Source organism: Rhea americana, unplaced genomic scaffold (assembly GCF_003343005.1).
Source record: "Rhea americana isolate MKP2758 unplaced genomic scaffold, rheAme1 scaffold_10, whole genome shotgun sequence".
In the NCBI taxonomy this organism is placed as follows: domain Eukaryota; kingdom Metazoa; phylum Chordata; class Aves; order Rheiformes; family Rheidae; genus Rhea; species Rhea americana.
Genome location: NW_028185039.1, coordinates 2,414,897 through 2,436,012, shown reverse-complemented (window position 1 = coordinate 2,436,012; position 21,116 = coordinate 2,414,897). Strand labels below are relative to the sequence as shown.

Below are 21,116 nucleotides of genomic sequence, written 5' to 3'. Positions count from 1 at the left end.
GCTGCCGCTGGGCGGCTTCTGAGAGGGGCGAGGGGCTGGCTGGCGGGTTCCGTGTGGGTTCAGCCCTGTTGTTTTTATTTTCTTTCTTTCTTTTTTTTTTCTTTTAAATACGTCCCTGACTCCCGGGACCTTCATTAATCGAGCGAATTCTTAAAATTTTCTCGTTTGAGACTCTCTTTTAAATTAATTCCAACTTCTCTGGGAAGCACCTGCTGTTTCGGCTTTACCCGTTGGGCTTGTTTATTGCTCAGTAGAGAAACAGAGCTGCTTTGTGACATGGTAGCAACCTTCTGGCATCACTTTTAGGTTTGGACAGCTCTCAGAATTGCAAACACCACCTGCTCCGTAGGATTTTATTAGAATAAATTCTGCTTGGTGAAATACTTGTCTATGTGGTAGTGACTAAATAGAGCAGGCCTGGGTGCTTATTCAGGGATATTACTAGTGCTTCTTAGGTCATCGGAAGCTTATTCTTACATTTTTCACAAAAGCTTTTAATGGTTTTTCACATTCTCTGCAACTTGTTTTGGATATCTTTCGTCAAAGTTCAGACCCTTGCTTTCAGGGATGCAGAATGAGGTATCTTTTCTAGGGCCCTGCACTGTTGGTCTCAATTTTGCTTACCGAAAAAGGCTACTTGTGAGAGAAAACAAATTGGAAGATCGAGCCAGGTGTTTGGGGCCAGTCACCTGTGTATATTCTACTTCTGCCAGCAGTGTATGTTGTGCAGCCTGTATATACTAAGCACCGCCAAATTAAAGCAGTGGTTTTCTGTGGTAGCCTTCTGATGGGATTAGTGAGGGCACCATCCAAGTCTTAAAACTTAATTTGTATTTGAGAGTAAATCTAAATTTAAAACCAAGTAGGGCCTGTTCTATAGTGAGGATTATGTGATGTGATTGCTGCAAACACAGAAGGTGATTTGACTCAGCAGATCACTTCTCATCCAAAGTTCTAAATGTATTAACTTATATATACAAAAATATGTGTTTTTATGCATTTATGATATCTAAATGTATTAGCTTACATATATGTATACTTTACTTAAGCCTTACTGAATTAACATGGAAGAGGAGTTCCTATCTTTTTTATTTTAAACATGGGAAAAAGAAGATGCTCAGTTAAACGAAAAGATGACAGATTCATAACTAGGCAGATGATTTCTCTCTAGGCAAAAAGGTATAATGAGATKGTGAAACTTGTTTGGATAGTGACTGAGGCCAAGGAGTCCTGGTTAGTCTTGTCTCTCCCTTCTAAAGTGTAGTTGAATGTAARCAATTTTCCAGAGACATTAAATTTCATAGATTGAGATGACCTCAGCTGCAGAACTCTGATCGGGATACCCAGTGCTTACTGCTGTAAAACAAAACAGGCCTGTAAAATATTAGCCTGTTCTGTCATGATGCATGTGTTAAACTTGGAATCCTGACTCAGAGTTTCGAAAGTCATAAACTGAGAAGTGTTACAAGCTGGAGAAGRGGAGGGAGGAGAAATGGAGGAGGAGGAAAGATTAGCATGAGCCTGCCTCCTGCAAAGTTCTTATCCCTCCCTGTGATTTCCATGTAAGGAGGAAAACTGCTGTTCCTGACTGACCCCATGCAGTGAGTCCTGTTTTTCCTCTTAATATAAATACCTGAGCCAAGTGTTGTTAGAGTGTGTGCCGACTGTGTTCAACTCTTCTCTGTTTATGATTTGGCTATTTAGTCATACATCCAAGTTTAACACTGCTGTTGTAGTTGAATTGGCTTCTGTTTTCCTGATGTTTGTGGGCAGTCTTTCTGGTATTAATAATCTGTGCCAGGATTATAGTTATGAACAAGTTGTTCTCTGGTTTTTGGTTAGATTGATGTGGTGAATATTTATTTCTATTAAAAATCCCTTTTTATTAAAAGGTATTTTTTTAAGAAAACTTTTAAATGTATCTTTATTTTTATTATAAAACTGTTTGTAGCATCTTTAAGTATCCACTGTGATAGTTGCCAGATTAGGAGCTGTCACCAAATAGCATTTTTAGTCCACTGGAAATGAATTTTAGAAGTGAGATTCACAAAGAGATTCAGAATCAAAAGCCTAGAAGCAAATCCAGAAACAAGATCAAGTGTAAAAATGCGGGATCTGCTGGTCTGTCTGATTAATGCCCATAGCATTTACTGTGGTGATTGCAAACTTGTTGAGGATACTTATTTTAAAAAATCCCTATGCTCTCCAGTATTACAATACTACTAATTTGGATAAAAGACTTCGGGATTTTTGAGAGGAGTGTCTCTCCTCCTTTGCCATTATCTGATCTGATTTTGCTGGTAAGACTTGTCCCTGGGAACATTGCCCCATGACAGCAATTTTGTGTGCAGCACAAAGGGCTTTTGGGATCCACCAGTTGTTTGTTTTCCCCCCAGTTACGTGGCCCCTGTTACCCCCACAGTCCCATCCCTTGACCACTTTGCTCCGAGAAATAGCTCTCTGTCACCATGTCAGGACGTCTGTGCCTCACATCTGCTCTAGCGAGGGGTCTTACTGCTGCAGGAGCAGAGATGCTGAGCAGCAGTGCTGCTCTGACCGGGTGTAACAGGAGGGGGAGAAGCAGGCGCGTGACCGCACAAGGTGTTGTAGAGGACGAAATGAAAATTGCTAAAGCAGTGTGGTAGAATTGGTGTTGTAGGATTTTGAGATGAGCAAATTGCCTGTCATTATTAACTGATCAGAAAATGCTCTTTTTGAGACAAGGTTAAGAGAAATGGAAATTGGAAACTGTATCTGCTCCCACTTCTTAAATGTTTTTATAGGAAATACTGTATTTCTAATCTAGAAATGTGACTATCCAAGCCTATTAGTTAGTGATAGTGATGGTGTGCAGGAGGCTGCAGTCACAGTATGGTGCTAAGAGGCTCCTGTTCTGTAGATAACTATTGGGAGCAAAGTTTTTCCTCCTTCATTTCTTAGTTAACTCTTAAGCATCGAAGGTAGGTACTGGAGCACCTGTATTTTGAAGCATTACATTTGAAAGACCATATCTGTTTCTTTTATGAATTGGTGACCACTTAGACTCTGTAAAGCGTTGCGCTGTAGATCTTGCTGGCTCCTCTTGTCTTACTAAAGACCATCAGAGATGAGCTATTTTGGTTCAGTAAGGGGCTGATAGTTGACTTTTGTCCTCTTACCCGGTAGGCAAATGTAGTGGTCAGAGACTTCAAAGAATAAAAAGAGGACATCGGTGGTAAGAGAGCTGGCCCCAGTGTGGTTCCTTCGTTGGAGAGAGTTGTTACATATTGGTATATTGCTATAAACACATATAATTATAAGTGATGCAGCAGAACTTGTTAAGAGATCTTGATTGGTTGGCRTAACTGGACTAACTGTGAGCATTGCTGTGTTTAGGAGCTGTCCAAGGTGTAAGGTTAAGCTGTTTCCCCATGACTAATTTAGTTTTAGTAAAAAAAAACTCTAATATGACAGTCTGAGTGGTGTAGTTTTATACGTTGACATCTTCTGTTCTGGCAAACTGTTGGAATAATTTACCTTTCTTTGTTTCTGTGCAAATTGGATTTGAAGCTCTCAGATTTCATTTGTATGTATTAGCTTGTATTCCATCTAGTCACAAGCAGAAAACTGAAACCTGCAAATGGTTTCAGTTCAAGGAACGTCATTATTGAAACTAACTTGATTTTAAAATAAATACTTTATAGCCTTCATTTTAAATCTTAGTAGTCTTTAATCACTTGAGATGCAAATGATTTTGAGCATGCACAACTTGCTGCATAGTGGTCATTTTTATCAAGGACTTGACCTGGCTTTGCTATTGATTTCAGGTATATGTCACAAGGAAAACATGCGGAAGCAAGAGAGCTAATGTATTCAGGGGCATTGCTGTTCTTCAGTCATAACCAGGTAAGTCACTGTTCCTGTATGCGTGGTTTTGGGATAGTTGTTGTTCAAAACGTTTAAGAGGTGAATGGTAAATTCTTAGTGGTATATGTTTGGAGGGATTGCTCTGTAAGACCCGTTGAATCTTTCCACGTGAAGTATTTTGCTAGATTGGAAAATAATGCAGAAATGTTTGTGTATGTCCAAACAATAGTCACATTTGTTTTTGCTTTCCTGGAGGCTTCTCCTTTGATACCACCAAATTACAATTACTTTTTATAAGGGAGGATTGAGGCTTAGTGATGTTGTGCCTTGTGTGTACTGCTGATAAGTATAATTTGCTTCTGGCCAAATTCTGCTTGAGAAACAAAACTTTTATTTAATGATATCTTCATCACTACCAATATATATCTGTTTTGTAGCAAAATAGTGCTGCTGATCTGTCCATGCTGGTTTTGGAGTCTTTGGAGAAATCGGATGCAAAAGTAACAGATGACCTTTTAGGTGAGGTGACCTTTGCACTTGCTTTGCTGGAATTTAAGATGCATTTTTACTTCAAAATACTTGTGTTGTTGTAAAGTCTTGAAACCTGATTTGTGTGTGTACTGTGGTCTCCCACGTGACTAACATAATGATAGAAAAGAACTGGGGGCAAAATTATTGGAGAATAATGGATTCCTGATAACCAACAGTATTCTGAGCACAGGGACATGTTTAGACCAAACATTGCTGTTCTGAGGCATTGTTTTTTCCTCAGTAGAGGAGTGAACGTGTGGTCCACACAGCCAGTGGCATCTCCAGGGCTTTGGTGGCTGGCAGTTTCCCATCCCAGAAATGCAGTGGTGTGTGCAATATTTGTGAATCAGCCCTTCACAAAGAAATTTTACCTGTTAGACTGTCAGATTCAGAAAACAGTTCAGGAAGACCTCCTTAAGAGCTGCCTGGCCAGATTACTGCTGCAGCATGGGTGAACCAGTGTTGTTAGCAACCTATGTACTGGGAGCAGAAGGCTGGGACAGTGGCATACTTTGTTTACTTAGATTGTCTCTAATATTTTGCATCCCATCTAGTGAGTTGTGATGGTCCTTTCCCGAGCTACGGGCTTCTATTCCTCACGGCTTCCTTATGAATGCCAAGCAGTCCCATAACCTGAAATCTTTCCTCCTCCTTCTGACTGTGTGATGCTCTGGGATATTCTGCCCCAAACTATTAGATGGGGAGCTGTTGCCTTGCTGAATACAAGACAGCTTTTGACTGTGGAGTACTGCTGACTGAGAGATGCAAGATTGACGTGGAATATGAGAAGTGGCTCATATTCATAGGCACTGCTTTTTAAGATATCTTGTGAAGCCTAATAAGGGAGCTTAAATATATTATAGCACTGTATCTTAAACGTCTTATCTTAAAGATGCGCTACAGGCAGGAGGTCATACTATTGCTGTTAATGTTAAATATTTGTGATTATTATTGCTTCCAGAAAACTTGGCTAAATTGTTTAGTTTAATGGATCCAAATTCTCCTGAAAGAGTGGCTTTTGTATCCAGAGCACTGAAATGGTCTAGTGGGGGATCAGGAAAACTTGGTCATCCAAAACTACACCAGTTACTAGCAATTACCTTGTGGAAAGGTAAGAAAAATTAACTGGATTTTTTTTTTTTTTTGATAATGCTGAAAATAAATTATTTCCAAAGTAACTCTCTTAAAATATCTTAAGGAAGCTAAGACAGAAATGAATGACTTACTTCTGCTGTTACCTGATATTTTGTAATAACTTCAGCTTTACATTACTAACAAAACAAAATACACACCTCCAACTCTGTATTGGTGCAAAACCCCAAATGCAGCTGCTGAAAACCTCTCTATAAAAGCAAGGTCTAGCCTTTAGACATTCAAGTAGCTTGTAAGATATCATTAGGAGGAAAACTATTGGAGAGTAAGCTGTTCTATTTTTTATTTTGTTTCCTTTTTAAATCCTGGTTAAACCTGCAAAAGACAGAAATACATCACCTAGACTGAAATATGTCACCTAGCATCTGAAACAGTCTTTGGGTCTGTAATTAGATACTTATGAGACATTGACCAACAGACTTACTTCAGACATTTCAGAATGAATGCTGATGCATTTGATTTATTTGGGATTTTATCACTGCTGTAATGGGATGTAAGATGGGCTAAAATGAGCTCAATTATTTTAATTGTGGATGATGGTCTTTTAATATGTTAATGCTCAAAACATGCAAAGGTGAGTGAGAACAGTTGAATAAATGCTCTCTCTTTTGAGGTTTCTCATGAATTAATAATAGTGCAAGGTTCATTTAAGCTTTTCAAGAGCTGTAAAGCGGTGATCAGGGTTTCGTATTATAATCTTGACCCAGTGTCAACAGTCCAACTCATTGCTTCTTTCTGTGTCGTATGCAATCCCATAACTGTTCTCATGTGATTTAGTTTAGCTTTTGGTGGCTGCTACCAGCCAAAAAGGGAAAATTTTGTACATATCATTAAAGTTTGAAACTGAGACCTGACTCAGATAAGGAAACTGTTGCATTTTGAAAGTAAAAATCTACATTTTCTGACTGACTGCTTACTCTCCTTTTGAAGAACAAAATGCTTATGTTTGCTTAGTGTTTTGTTTTCAACAGCTTCATCAGAAGTGRCTCAGATTTTTAAAACAAAAGCTTCTAGATTCCAAAAATTAGGAGCTTTCCAGTTTTGGTTTGTCATTACTGTGGGTTTGCATGACACTTTGCCTCAAATTAAGTTCTAACAAACCATTTGCATTTCTTACGCCTTTTATTCCTACATAATTGCCRTTCTATTCAGCATATGGAAGTAATTTTAATTTTGATAGCAAGAGTGGGCTAAGCTAAAAATAGGAATTACTTACCTTCTCTGCACTTAGAAAGAAGGATGCTGAAGGTGCTATTTGATTTCTTGGTGCACATGCTTAAATATGGAACTTTTTGGTTCCTCTCCTATGTGCTCATGATAGCACCTTAAATGCCAGGATGCTGTTGAACAAAATGATATGACCGTTGCAAGGCAGCTGTTTGTTCTGGTAGCCTTGTTCTTTGATGGCATTGAATGAAATGTTTATTAATAGTAGCGATTCAAATATATTTAGAATAATATATTTATTATGTACCTTTATAAGCTGTTTGTAACTTGCAAAAGRAAAGGGACTCTGTCTTTCTGCTAGTCATGTTCTTCATATACTGTTTAGCTCTTGCTCTTTTTCTGGCTGTAATGTACAAGCCTAGCAAATGTGTTTTTTAAGTATGTTGAACTGATTTTTTAAAAGCCATTTTCTTTTTCCTTTTATAGAGCAAAACTATAGTGAATCTCGGTATCACTTCTTGCACTCCACAGATGGCGAAGGATGTGCAAATATGCTAGTAGAATACTCTTCATCCAGAGGATATCGCAGTGAGGTGGACATGTTTGTAGCACAGGCGGTCCTACAGTAGGTGTTAAAATTTTGTTTGACTGTTTTACTGGGATGTCAATGTATTTGAGGCCCACCTAATTTAATCAAGATAACTGTAGGTTAACTGCCCATAATTTTCAAAAGAAATTGTGAAACTGGCCAAAGTTCCCAAATCTAAATTTGTGTGATAGCAACAAGAGCAGACTGTCTCAGAACTAGTGTGTTGAATTGGTCAGATTTAAAAAAAAGTATTAAAGTTGAAAAGTGAAATCATCTTAATTGCTTAAAGAGTGAATATAATTTGTGTGACCCTGAAAGCATCATTCTTTTGTTTTTATTAACACTGACTTGCAACTGGTTAGGATTTGCCTAGATGACCTTACCGAGACTGGGGTTAGGTGGGCTTTGTATTTGCATTTATCCTAGTACTTACTGTCAGCCCCGTGGTCTTAAGAGTCAGTTACTCTTCAGTTACCCTGTATGAACAGCAGTGTGATAGTGCTTTTTCTAACAGACTTGCTGTTGGCTTTCACTTGCTTTAAGCATTTATTTTGTAGGAGGTGGGAATGCAAGTTATTACGTGCATTTGCAGAGCCCAGGTACAATTAAGGTTAACAGAGCCAATTTTACTGTATTTAATCATTGATGGCTTTCTTCAGTCAGGGAAAGCAGCTTATGGAGGAGTCTGAGGAGGAGGTGGAGACAGGGCTGTGCAGCAGGGAATCAGAGAGTGTTGGGGGAGAGGGAAGAGGTGAGAGCAAGCTTGTCTGTCTTTTGGCAGCAGTGAGCTGTCACATTAGTCCTGTTTCCCATAGTTGGTTAATCTGGACTGCAGTTATTCTTGAGAGGTAGAAAATCTTTTATAGGTGACCAGCGTATGCAGGACTGATGGGGCTYGCTCTTAAACAATTCTGTGGGGCTTTGTTTTTTTTTTTTTTTTGGGGGGGGGGGAGGAGGCAGAAATTCTGGTGAGAGCTTATGGGTATGGGATTATTTTCTCTAGTATTTATACAGAAATGCTACTACATCCTTTACTGGCCTGTATCTCAAATACCATGCTAAATCCTCTTACATCACAGTTTATGATCTAATGAAAAGCACTCTAATTCCTTGCTCAGCAGTAAGGTGAAAGAGTCCCTGTTCCCTGCATGTAAGAGAGTTTGGCTTTGGAGGCCAACTTGTGACCAAAAATGAGATTGCTCGTGGCAGTCTTCCCAGTATTTGCTGATAGCATTTGTCCCAGATAAAGTCTGTGTTAGGCCTGTGGACTTGCAAAGATTACCGAGTTAAATTAACTGGATCTGAACAAAGATTTGACCAGTGTGGGAAACTGGTCTGTTAACTGCTGACAAATCACTCCAGAAGCCAAGGAATAGTTTTTTTGTGAGACTTTTAGATTTGTGTATCAAAGCCATTAGTGCTCCTGATGCCATGTTATTTTGAGATGACAATAAGAGAATGACAGGGTCATTAGACACACACAGATGCATAGTGAAAGGAGATGTATTTGGGAGTGGATGGGGCAAGGTGAGAAACTTCTGACTGGGTTTTTATCTCAGTGTGGTAAACTGTGGATCAGTAAAGGTAATGTCTCATTTAATTTGAATCATGTGGTAGCCAGTCTTTGCACACTTTTAATTGATGCCCTCTTTCAGTGACTTTCCTGTAGACAATTTGCTATTAATATTTAATATTTAATGTCAATTCCTCCTCAACCCGCTTATACCACAAGCTAGTTAAATAGGGATTTTTATATCCTCAGTTAATTTCCAAACAGTTGCCAAAGATGTGCATCTTTAGTTTGAGCCTGAGAAGGCTTCTACGCACAAATGAAGTAGAGACTGTTGAACATTTAGTTTCCCTTTTTCTTTCTGCCTGTAAAATTTCTTCTCTGTATTTTAACTTTCTCTGTTCTGCTTCCCTTTACAGATTTCTCTGCTTAAAAAATAAGACCAGCGCATCAGTTGTTTTTACGACATATACACAGAAACATCCGTCAATAGAAAAGGGTCCGCCCTTTGTTCAACCACTACTAAACTTCATTTGGTTTCTGTTATTGGCAGTTGATGGGTACAGTTTGATCCTTTTTTTGTTACTTTGTTCTTGGTTACCTTTTTATCTGTTACTGAGATTACATTTTATGTTGTTTCCTTTCAGAGGAAAACTAACAGTATTTACAGTATTGTGTGAACAGTATCAACCTTCACTGAAAAGAGATCCCATGTATAATGAGGTGAGTTACTAGTAGTTGTGAACAGAATATAACGTACAGAATTAGTTAAATAAAAGGTGATTGTCTCCTGTTTTGTAACTTTGCAAACCTGGCAGGTTATAGTTGACAGAGTCTGGCTGCCACAGCCACCAAAGTGTACTGGCTTTTAGGGTTTCTTCTAAGCAGTTAGATACTGATGGATACTTTATACTGTGTATGTGGAAGAGTACCCTTTAGGAGCAGGATGGCAGTTCATAAATATAGCACATGCAGCACTTTCTAATTTTCCTTGACATGTTTCAAAAGTAGGGTTTTTGAATACAGCTTGTAGAGAGAGGTCAGTGCCCCAGCTCGTGTGGTTTGGTTTGATTGCTGTCGAGAGGATTTCCACCTGATGAAGTAGCTGACAGCATTCTCTATCTTGTGTCATTTCAGTACCTAGATAGAATAGGACAGCTTTTCTTTGGAGTTCCACCCAAGCAGACATCGTCCTATGGAGGATTACTAGGTAAGCTTTATGTATGTCGACTAGTGTTTAAAGATACCACCAGTCTTTCCAAATGTTGGCTTACATAAAACATGTGCCAAAACCAGGTTATATTTGTTCTAACAAGCATACTGTATTTTTTTTCCATGGCCTGTAGAAAGTCACTACTGTAGAATACAAGATGAATTGGTTGCATATGAAATTAAAGAGACAGAGCTAGTAGACTTTTTGAGCAAGGAAGAAGCATGTAAAATACTCTTAAAATTCATTTTGACATTACAGTATAACTTGTAACTGGAGAGCAAAACCTTATTTGTGTTAAAATTAAATTTGTTCTGATTTCAGTGGCTGCTTTTCCTAAAGTAAAATACAGAACTTTGGCAGAGATCTAACTGGTGTTGATGCAAAATGAATGCTCTCGAAACTTTGAAATTAATACTGCCTTTTTACAAGAAAGGAAAAGGCATAGAGAAATTCAGCCCTTGTTTCTTGGCTTTTTGAATAAAATGAGACAAGAAGAGATTGAAYTGGATTACTTTCGTAAAAAAGTCTTAATGTTTTCCTTGAGAACTAAGCTCTTCCTTTAGTAAGCTGACTTGAAACTTTACCTGCAAATTTTGATGAAAAACATGAGCATCACAGATTTCATATGCAAATAACAGCTTTTAGAAATTCAGGCATCTTTAAATTGAGCAAAACAAGCGGGTGCATAAATGCTTTTGAGTTTCAGGTGAATTCTCTATAGTGTGATGCACAGCAATGTTACTGTTTGAGAGTGAGTTTCATGATCGGAGGTGTCTTTTCACTTATTATTTTCCTCCTCAGGATGCAACTATGTTTGGGTGTTTCTTCCAGTGTACTCTTAGAAAAGGAACAGTATCAGAATACAGCTTCCCATATCAATAGATTCCTAGTTGAAACAGGTGTGGGAATCACTTTTACTGCAACAAAAGTTTTTTGATTAGTCTTTATTGAAATGTGCACCCTAGCAGGCAGGTAGGAAAGTAGTTGTTAAAGATTATGAGATGAGAATGTAAAACTGGCAAATCTGACTGTCCTATATTTAATGTAGGAAATCTTTTAAACAGTCTGATGGGAACTGGAGAAGACGATGACACAGAGGATGGTCAGGAAGATAGCAGTCCTATCGAACTTGACTGAATATTTTTGTCCTCGGGTGCCGTGTAAATCTGATGATTCGATGACTCCAAAGACAGTTTTGGAATTTGAATCCTGCAGTTGTTTCTTGGCGCCTAAAAGGGCTCCTCTGGTCTTTTAGAAATGGTTGCTGAAATGTTTATAATGTTCGGTCTATATTATTTATGTAAAAAAAAAAAAAAAGAGAGAAAGAAAGAAACCAACAAAGAGTAGCCAAAAGAACCAATTGGAGCAATTGTTAGCAGGTTTCCGATACAGCGGCTGGTGACTTTGATTAAAATATAGTCTTCTGTGGTTTCTGATGCAGTACTCCCTTTTGCACAGTAATTCAGCAAAGCATAAGTAAGTATGGGTCTTGTACCTCACACCCTACCCAATACCGTCTTTGTTACAAGAAAGCCTCCTTGACCCCTGCCATCTCCAAGGAACATCTTGGAAGGCAGGATGATTAACTGAATAGTTTATTTGTGAGGCTGGTGCCAAAAGTATTGCGAGATGAGCCATATAGTATAATATCAGAGATGCACATTTGAGATACTGATACCAAGAACTCACTTCCACTGCAGTGAGTCAACCTGCATGCTATTCATGCTGCTTTTCAGTCTAAGATCTGGCCGTGGTTGAGCCCACACGTTTAGCTGATATTTTTGGAAAAGCACAAGATGATTGAATTGGTTTTGAGTAAAAGCTGATCAGTGGGACATAGGTAATTGGCTTCCATGTGGATCTCTGTGGCTTAGGTAATAAAAAAAAAAAAAAAAAAAAAAAAAAATCTGGCATCTAAAATACCTCCTCTGGCTCGCGACTCTGCTCCTTTGGAACAGATTCTTTTTCAGTGTAAGTAAGTAAGTAAGTAAGTTCATAAACATATGTAAAGGCATTTTATAAGTGAATGAAATGATTTGCCACAAGTAACACGTTTAAACCGCAGTTCTATGTAAAGAAAAGGGATACTGCAGAACTTTATGTTCTTCATGATATATTTATTTTTCTTGGGTGATTGATTCATTTAACACTTCCTGTAAAAAGAATAAATCAATAAATAATGGCATAACAACTTCAACCCCAGTGAYAGGCATAGCAATTCTACATCTCCTCCTCTTTAATGCAGCACAGCGGATGTCAGTGGTACAGTGATAAGATGAAATGGGGAAATGCTTTATTTTTTCATGGTGAAAATAAAAAGGCTTAGATTAATAAACGGCAATCATGCATAGGGGAGGGAGGGAATAATACAAACGTATTGACTGTATGAAAAAGAAAAGGCATTGAAAGGAAGACTTTGTGTTAATTGTGAAGTCTCAAATAAACACTTTATACCAGGATGAATGACATTGCTGCTTTCTGAGAATTTTATGAGCAGAGATCTTGTATTTGTTGCAAGTTTTGTCCTTGCCATATTTGACTGTGGATCATTTGGATCTCAGTACTGCAGCTCTATCTTCGTGCACCAAAGGTTTATTTTTAGACAGGTATTGTAATGTCTGGCAGGTGATGCAGGTCCAAGTTTCCTTGATTTGCAGCAAGTTCAGGGAAGAGAACCTGTTCCCTGCTCTGTCACATATGAACTAAGTCACATGGTCATTATTTTTCTGCAGGTTTGGGCCAAATTTGATGATAACTAAGCTAATTACCATTTTGATGTCCTCAGTGTAAGGTGCATCTGATACAGAGCAGGCAGAAAGCAGCCTTGTCCAGTGTCCAGGAGGCCAGTTAAAGTGTCTGGGAGCAGCAGTGGCCCTCGCGGTGTGCGTGCATCGCTAAAAGTGAGTGCTGGGGTTTGCCCTCGGCTCTGCCAGGCTGTAGGATGTGGCTGTGCTGTAGCTATGCGTGCGCTGGCTTGATCCCAGCCCCGCGCCTTGCGGGAGGGCATCGCTTCTGGTGCTACCACCATTATTCTGCTCTTCTGCTGCTATTCAGCAGCTGGGTTTGAGATGAAGGTGAACAGCATCTGTGCATGGGAGGAGCGTGTAAGAGGCCATGTGTGGCCCCCAGCTGCAGTCCTGAGTGTGAGCCAATAAAGAGCAGCTGGGGGCAGGGGACGTATACAGCTATGGCTTTGTATCTATTTARAGGGTTTCTTTATAATAGCTACTTTATATTTTATATATAAAATATGAGAGCTATTACATATTATATATAAAATAGGTAATACATATAGGATATAACTATTATCTACTATATATTATATATATAATTATTAAAAATAAAYTATAAATATTATTCACACGCACATGTAAGAACATACATGTAGATATATGCAAACACATACACATTAAAAACTATGTATGTGTATATACACAGCTAATAGTTATATATATAACTAATATGTATACATACACCTGTATATGTTTATATATATAATACACACGTATGTATATATACACACACACAAAGTGTATAAAATATTTATATGAAACATAATTAGATATCTAATTATATAATGTGTGTGTGTGTGTGAATAAAAATGTTTATTTGAAACAGCTTTATATACAATTAGATAAAATATATTTTTTATGAAGGCTTCCCCTAGTGTCCGTTTCCCACATCCCTGCTGCGTGCTGCTGCTAAGGAGCCCCTGGCAAAGAGGGGTGAGGGAGATGCCAGCACCTACCTGAACCCCATCTACTTCTGCTTTCTTTTTTTTTTTTCTTTTCTCTTTTTTTCCTCTCTCTCTCTCTCTCTCTCTCTTTAAAACCCTTTCTTAGTGCTACTCGAACTGAACATGACACTTCTACTGATTTGATATAATAATTTATTTGATCGAATGACATTTAGTACCACAGTTTTCTTACCAGTGACATAACATATACAGCTGATGTGATGGCTTTCATTTACAAACACCAACTTAAAAAAATGCATCGGACAGTTCAATGTTCTGTTGTTACTTACTGGACATAGTAATTTTTTTCAGGTAAAAATTCAGCATGTTCTGTACAGTTCTTGGACTGACAGCCAAGAACTTCCCAATTCACAACTTCCTCTGACTGCAGGTATTACAGCGGTCAAAACATTGTTGAAATGTCACTTTAAGCAGCTTTTTCTTTTTGCAAAGAATTAACAAGAAAARAATTAAGAGAATTATTGAAAAAGTGCAACAACCGTTTTTTGTAGAAGCAATATATCCATCAGCCAGAGGGGCAGGAGGTGGTTGAAGGAGATGTGACCACTGGAGGGTCTTGGAAGTGGTTTTACAGGGCCTGTTGGCATAAGTGAACCTAAAGTGCAAATCCCATAACCCAAGCTGGGGCTTTGCCTCATCCCACTGAGCCAGTCCAGCTTTTCAACCAATGTGCCAATGCAAAATGGCTACAAAATACTCTGCCCTTTCACTGGGATAGTGACCACATCATGACAGGTAATTTGGCATGAGGACCTTTGGTGGCTGGCAGCACTTGGCCTTCAAGCCTTTTCCTGTCTCTTGCTTGGAGACACCACCCTAGACAGCTGCATGGGGACCCGGCTCTGCCATGAAGCTACAGGGACCACGCAGCCAGGGCTCCCCAGCACCCACTGACCCAAACAAAGAGCCTGTCTCTTGATTTCACCACCACTGTTTGCTCAAGGTCACTGAGCAGCAGAGGGAGAGCTCTGCTGTCCATCTGGGGCCAACCACCCATTTTTCCTGTTACCTGGGATCAGGAAAGCACAGGGTGTAGGAAACTTTGCTTTAACCCACCTTGGGTGTCTGAGTCTTTTCCTTGGTGTGATTCGGGGCAGCATYGATGCTGTACAGATGTACGCCTCCGTCGGCCAGGCTCCGGAGAGTTGCCAAAGCAGGTTCAGTGAAGCTCCTGGCACAGCCTTTCCACACAGACACTGGCCACTGGCCTCCCAGCCCCTCCAGGCAAACTCATGCTGACCATGCAGCACTTGAGAGGAGGCATGCTGGGGCTGAAGGCGTGCTCACAGCATTGCAAGCCAAACCAGCCCTTCTCATTGCACTATTCCCTTCATTTCTCTTCACCTCGACTCTGCCCACCTGGGCTTTCGAGATCTTCCTCTTGCTCTCCAGGCACAGCAAGGTTCTCTCTCCTTGGCCTCCAGGATACCTTTCTCAGGCTCTAACTCCTGGTGCGATGCAATGGTAGGTGCTCTGCAGGGGGATGAACCTGAAAGAAGCCAAGCGCAGCTCCACTGCTCTCACAGCAGCACATAAGCGTCACCTGGGCATCATGCCAGACTTCAGTGCTGGGGCCAGCAACTGAGGGCAGCAACACAGCACCAACTTGGGGCTCACCAGCTCAACATGGAGGTGAAAGGGCAGAAGCACCTGCTCCAAGGCCCCGCAGGTCCGGCTCCGACAACACTGGCTGTGCAAGACGCATTGATTTCACAACAAGCCCCCGTGGGCACAGTTCCTCCCAGTGCAGCTGCACTCAGAGCACTGCACCATCCTCCCAGCTATCACACAACTCTCCATGACCACTGCAGGCTGCCCTGGGCACGTGTAGTCAAGCACCTGCTGACAGGTTCATTTTTATGCCTGTGGTTCACTTCTGACTTAAGTGCTGAATCGTCCCCTTCCTTTTGGAGCAGAGGATAGCRGACAAGCACCGTACAGTGTCCTGCTCACCCAGACAGGCCTGCCTCCCCCTCTGCTTGCCAGCTGGATGAATCCGCAAAGCCTGGGATTCCTCGGAGGTGACGTTTCACTCTTCGTAATGGGCACTTCTTGGATGTGCACTTTGGTAAGCAGATAATGAGGCCAACAACACAAATTTCTGTTATTTGAAAATCCTGTTTGAAACTAGCCTATATATAACATTACCATCACTTACAAAGTGTGACGTTCACCCCACATTAAAGTAATTTATTTATAATTTATCTCTATGACATCTGGAGGATTTAGCAACATTTACACATCATGAGACCATATAAGCCAAACTACTCTGGTTTTGTCTGAACGTCCTAAGTGGTACACATGCACCGTTCTTCAAGTCCTGGCAGTTGTGTGCTCCTACAGTAAACTGTAAAGAAAGACACCTGGCTGTGACCACTCACAGGCCTGTTGCTTGTAAGCTAGTACCTCACTCAGTTCAGCTCTTCTATGTCTAAAGAAATGCCATGAGAAAGCTAGCATGTTAACACCACAGACAGGCATCAACAACACAGGAGAGCCACTTCAAAGGGTGAACTGGGCCCAAATGCGCGTTCAGGCAAACCAGTGACCCGCATGAAATCCCATATTCAAGCCATGCCCATCCTCTGGAAAGTCATCCTCTGCCACCCATCAAAACCAACACCATTTCCAATTGCCCATTTTGCAAAACATACCACTTTGCCACCAACTTGGACAAAAAGACAGAAGCGGCTGAGGTACTGCACAGAAAATACTGTCCACAAGGAATAACAGGGAGGCAAACTTCCTATCAAGATCCTTTTCTGAAGCTGCTCGAAGGTGCTACACTTCCTCCTTGCTTTTTAAGGAGTCTGAACCACGTGGGCCAACAGAACACGTAATGTTGCCTTCTGACACATCTCAGTCACCTACAAACTCCTCCTCTGGTTAATAGCTGCAATTCTTTATGTTTATGGATGATCTTTATCTCATTTGGGGTTTTAAGTGCATTCTCTGTATCCCAATAGAATATCACAATAGAATATCACAATCTCAGGGAACCAGAGTACCCCGTGAGAAAATGGTAGTGGAGAGCTAGGATTGCCACAGAGAGTCTGGCCGAACCGCGGCTGTCTGAACCACGGACGTCAGCTCACCTGAGAACAGCTATCGCACAGACTGAACCAGCCTAACCTAGAGGTCAGAGCATCCGAGGAGGTCCAGGTCCAGGTCAATGCTGCCTCTTCCTCCTGTCACCAGCCCAGGTGGCTCAGAGCTCTGGGAAGTTCAGATCCAAAACCTGAACCAGATTATATCCATCTGTGATCTAAATTAACAAAAGATTGCAGAGGAGAAAAAGCAGGTTACTCAGCCCCACTCACCATCCAACTAACCAGCTGTTGAAATGCTTCGAGAAGGGTATTCAGATGGGATAGAAGAAAAAGGCATGTTCTTTCTTCCCAAAGTTACCAATTTCCACAGGAAACCCTTTTGGTTTTGCACGAGCCAAGGAGGTTTCCAGAGAAAGCCCTGTGCCCTGAGATGGGCCACTGACACAGTCTTCATCATCCTGGGAAGTGTGGTCTAAAACCTGTTTTGCCGCACGCTTGAGACCGGCTGTGTTACTAAAGGCTAGCGCAGGCCCGTGGGCCAGTCTCGTGCCACGTTGCTGATAGCCGCCTAACCCGACAACACGCGTGGTCTCTGTGGGAATTACCTACTGCGGTGGGATACACAAAACGGCTGCACGTAGAAATGAAGCCTCTGGAGGAGCCTGGGCACTGCTGGAAATACAGCACAGCCAGAGAAATGATTTTTGTTATTGACCAGCATCTTCTCTGACATTTTGCGGCTGTCCTTCGTGGCTTCCAACATGATCAAGTCAATGATGAGGGGAAAGGGAAGTATTATTGTTATTATTATTATTATTAATTATTTTTAGCATTTCAAATAAAACCATGATGTGTTGTAAACAGAAGCTCATTCCTCAGGTCTGCCCAGTCCCATCTAAGGTTTATGCTTGAAGTGGGCTTCCACTGAAACAAAGACCATAAAGAAAACAAAGTTAAAACAAGGACCAAGACAACACCTGGCAGACAGTCAACACACCCACACAAGCAGCCTTGGCCCAGCTGAACTCGAAAGCGTTCATACCCCAGTGCCACAGCCGAAATGCTGCTCAGCAATAAACTTGTGGCAGGATGGACTGGTAAATCATGAACTCTGAGCAAAGCAGATGCCCTTTGATGGGGCRAAGAGGCACTAAAGCCTGAGAGGTCCTCCTCTATACCACTTCCATACTGAAGGCCCATCCTGGACTAGCAAGTCCCTTCTGGAGTGAGACAGTACATTTCCTTTCTATGTACTTGGCTTTCTGCTGCTCTTCATAACTGACGGATTGATCATCCTTATTACAGCACTGTGGACATCACCCCAGGCAGTGCWTGCACATGGACCCCCTCATGTTAAGAGAGAAGCAGCAAGATACCATCCTCCTCTTCCAAATATACCCCCCTGCCTGTTTGAACAGCCTTTGCCTTATCTCCAGGCAGGTGAAGGGCTTCTCCATTTGGTCTGAATTTAAAGGAGAAACAAGACTTGTTCCACTCCTGATCCCTCTTCCCATTCATCCTGTTTTCTGAGAAATAAAGGGGATGAGTTTGTTCTCCAGGCCTAATGAGAAAACACACCTGCATATTCCTGAGGCAGCATCGGCCTGCTTATGACTTTCTGAAAGGTTGTAATCCATTCCAGCTGGTCGTCCTCTGTCTCGCAGGCAAAGAGAAATTTCCTGTCGGGTGTGACAATGGTTATCCCGTGCTGCCAGTGATTCCCCTGCGTGGATGGCGGGAGCCCTTCCAGGACCTTGTAGCTGTTCTCCTTGCTTCCAATGAACACTTCCCCTCTAGCGAAGGCATCCTAGAAGACAACACGTAGTGAGGCAGGAGMACTTGCAAAGGGAAGCTCAAACCCAGCTCACCCTGCAAGCCAGCATCTGTACTGCGGCCAGAAGCGGGTGCAGCAAAACCTTCTCTTGGGGCCGGAGACCACGAACACCAGTGATCTCCGAGAGCCTAGTTCTGGCTCCATATAGATCCCACCACCAGGCCCACTGAGATGTGTGATCTCCTCCAATCCCAACTTCAGGGGATTCAAAATCCAGCCACAGAAAAAACTGTGACCAGTGCATGGCATTTCCAAAGCACTTTTGGCAAATAACTGTGCTAGGTTACTACACACTGACACCAGGCAGATCCAGTCCAACAGAGGCTCTTGAGTCCTCGATCAGACTGCAGGTTATCTCCTGCCGACAGCCCAGGCACCTCTSCCTTACCAGGGGATCTTTGAAGTACATTAGCCTCCGGTCGTCCATGGTGAACCATCGTTTCTTGAATCCTTCTGTTTGCTGAAGAGTCAAAAGGTGGCAAATTACACACCAAAGCAAAGCAGCTCCTTTCCCGCTAGACACGGCGCCRGAGTATCAGGGAGCTGGGGTTGTTTGGGGCCGATGTGGGGACCCAGATGGGCTGGGGGGGATTCATCAGAGGCTCTCTCTGCGCCCACCCGAGCCAGCACAACCAGGGTCTGGGATCGCTGTACAAACCAGACTCGCAGTAGCTGTCAGTGCCTCAGGCAGCGGGGTAGGTTGCCTGCAGAATGCTTCAGCGTTTCTTTGTTTCCTTACAAACTCAAAATATCAGCTTGTGCCTCATCCCTACTTACTGTTGCTTCCCCGTGACCAGCCTTGCCCAAGCACTGCCTGCAGGTCAGCCCGATCCTCTGGCTAAAACACGGACCACGGCTGACACGGTTCACTACTTGCAAACGCGGGGCTCCACCTCGCAGGGACCGGAGACTGCGGGAACAAGCAGGCGGATGGCTGCGCTCTGCTCCCTTTGGTGCAGGGCACGTGTTTTTCTGCAGCCCTCCCTGGCTGTGAGAGCACAYGCCTCGCTAGTGCAAGACAGCCCTGCCCAGGTGCTTAAAGGACTGCTCATCAAATGGGCTTCAGCAGGACACAAAAGTAATTGCAAACAGTTTCACCTGGCCTGGACTTAAAAAACGAGCCTCTTCTAACTATGACCRTTCCCCCTCCCTTCCCTCTTTCCCCTTTTAAAATGAGGAAGGAATTTAAAGGTCAATTTAGAAACCAACTCTGGCATGGTTAGAAATATTTTCCCGAGTCTTAAATGATGATTTCAGTTTWAAAAAAAACAAAAAGAAAAAAAAGAGGAAAATCCCCAGACTGAGCCTGTATTAAGAGCTGCTCTGTGAATGTGAAGACAGACGGTAACACAGAGCAGCTGGGAGGGAACCAGCTGCCAGGAAACCCAAACCTCGCAGATGTAAATCATGTAAAGCATCGGCTGGTTTACTGCGGCCACGGACCACTTCTGTCCACGCACAGGAGCGGTACCACTTTCGCAATGGAGAGCTACAACCCTGCCCTCTCYGTACACGGATGCTGCCATGATAAACACGATCTCTATTTGTATCATCGGATGTTGGCAAGATAAGGAATTACACTAAGCTGGCATTCACATAAAGCTCAGGCCAGCGTGCTTACAGCAAAGGAAAAAAAAAAGTAGCCCGTATCTGGCAAACTTTGCTGCTAATACAAGGAGAGTGAGAGTGCCCTCGAGTGCAGATGGGAAGATGATCACCGCTTTTCAAACGCTGCATGCCCCAGCTGCAGCTCGGCACCTCTGGACGCCGGCTGGGAAGGGGCAGGTGACCAGGCGACGGCCTCCAGGAGGGACGGCGGCCTCCAGGAGGGACAGCAATTGCAGCCCCTGCCACCAGGGCCCAGACCTGCCCGAAAGGCCAGCCCCAGAAGGCTTCCCTTGTCTTCTTGTTACCGTGCCCAAAGAGCGGAGCTGTCACCCGCCCAGGCGGTGACACCCTGTGCAAGGCTTGGGAGCTGCTCTGCACCTTGCAGAGGTCCTCGCTCATACAGCCCAGGGCATAAGACATCAGAGTTTCCCTCTCTGCAACGCAACGACCAGACTGGCACAGGCAACAGACCTGGACCGTAGGGTTGGGAGTGCAAGTGGGGAAGGGGCAGGCTTGAAAGACTCCTGTATGAACACGTTTGGAGCCATAAGGCTTCACCCTGCAGAGAGGCTCTGCCCTCCAGCATTGGTCCCAGCAGTGCATCCTTCTCAGGCCTGTACAGGGAGACACACTTCAGAGGGACCGCAGAAATGTTCTGTATCCTACCTTTGGCCCCGTCTTCTCCATGTACCCTTCCTTCAGGTAGTTTCTAGACAGCTTTGGCACCAGCTGGAGCAACCAAACAGGAAAAAAAAAATGTGCAGCGTTAGATGGACAGAACTGGAGGGCGACACGYGCAAACTGGGAAACCGGGTGGCTATGGGCAGGCAGAAGGGAGCTGGTGGGAGGAACAAATCTG

General features: G+C 42.5%; 2 protein-coding genes across 3 annotated transcripts in view; one reads left to right on the top strand and one right to left on the bottom strand.

Annotated features, from left to right (window-relative positions):
- The window catches only part of GET4 (guided entry of tail-anchored proteins factor 4), a 13,117-nt gene extending 641 nt beyond the window's left edge, over positions 1–12,476 (top strand). Inside the window, exons 2-9 of one of the 2 annotated variants that reach the window (XM_085301476.1) lie at positions 3,807–3,885; positions 4,284–4,365; positions 5,339–5,488; positions 7,228–7,321; positions 9,215–9,355; positions 9,443–9,518; positions 9,933–10,005; positions 11,057–12,476. In XM_085301476.1, the coding sequence (XP_085157602.1) occupies positions 3,807–3,885; positions 4,284–4,365; positions 5,339–5,488; positions 7,228–7,321; positions 9,215–9,355; positions 9,443–9,518; positions 9,933–10,005; positions 11,057–11,145 (784 nt within the window). In that variant the 3' untranslated portion in view covers positions 11,146–12,476. Of the gene's footprint in view, positions 1–3,806; positions 3,886–4,283; positions 4,366–5,338; positions 5,489–7,182; positions 7,322–9,214; positions 9,356–9,442; positions 9,519–9,932; positions 10,006–11,056 lie in introns of both variants that reach the window. The other variant, XM_085301469.1, reaches the window with a different exon arrangement.
- A 1,412-nt stretch (positions 12,477–13,888) lies between these two features.
- Positions 13,889–21,116, bottom strand: part of ADAP1 (ArfGAP with dual PH domains 1) — a 76,302-nt gene continuing 69,074 nt past the window's right edge. The window contains exons 8-11 of the mRNA XM_085300497.1: positions 20,924–20,986; positions 19,038–19,109; positions 18,394–18,622; positions 13,889–17,739 (exon numbers count right to left, since the gene is read on the bottom strand). Of these exons, the coding sequence (XP_085156623.1) occupies positions 17,711–17,739; positions 18,394–18,622; positions 19,038–19,109; positions 20,924–20,986 (393 nt within the window). The 3' untranslated portion in view covers positions 13,889–17,710. The remainder of the gene's footprint in view (positions 17,740–18,393; positions 18,623–19,037; positions 19,110–20,923; positions 20,987–21,116) is intronic.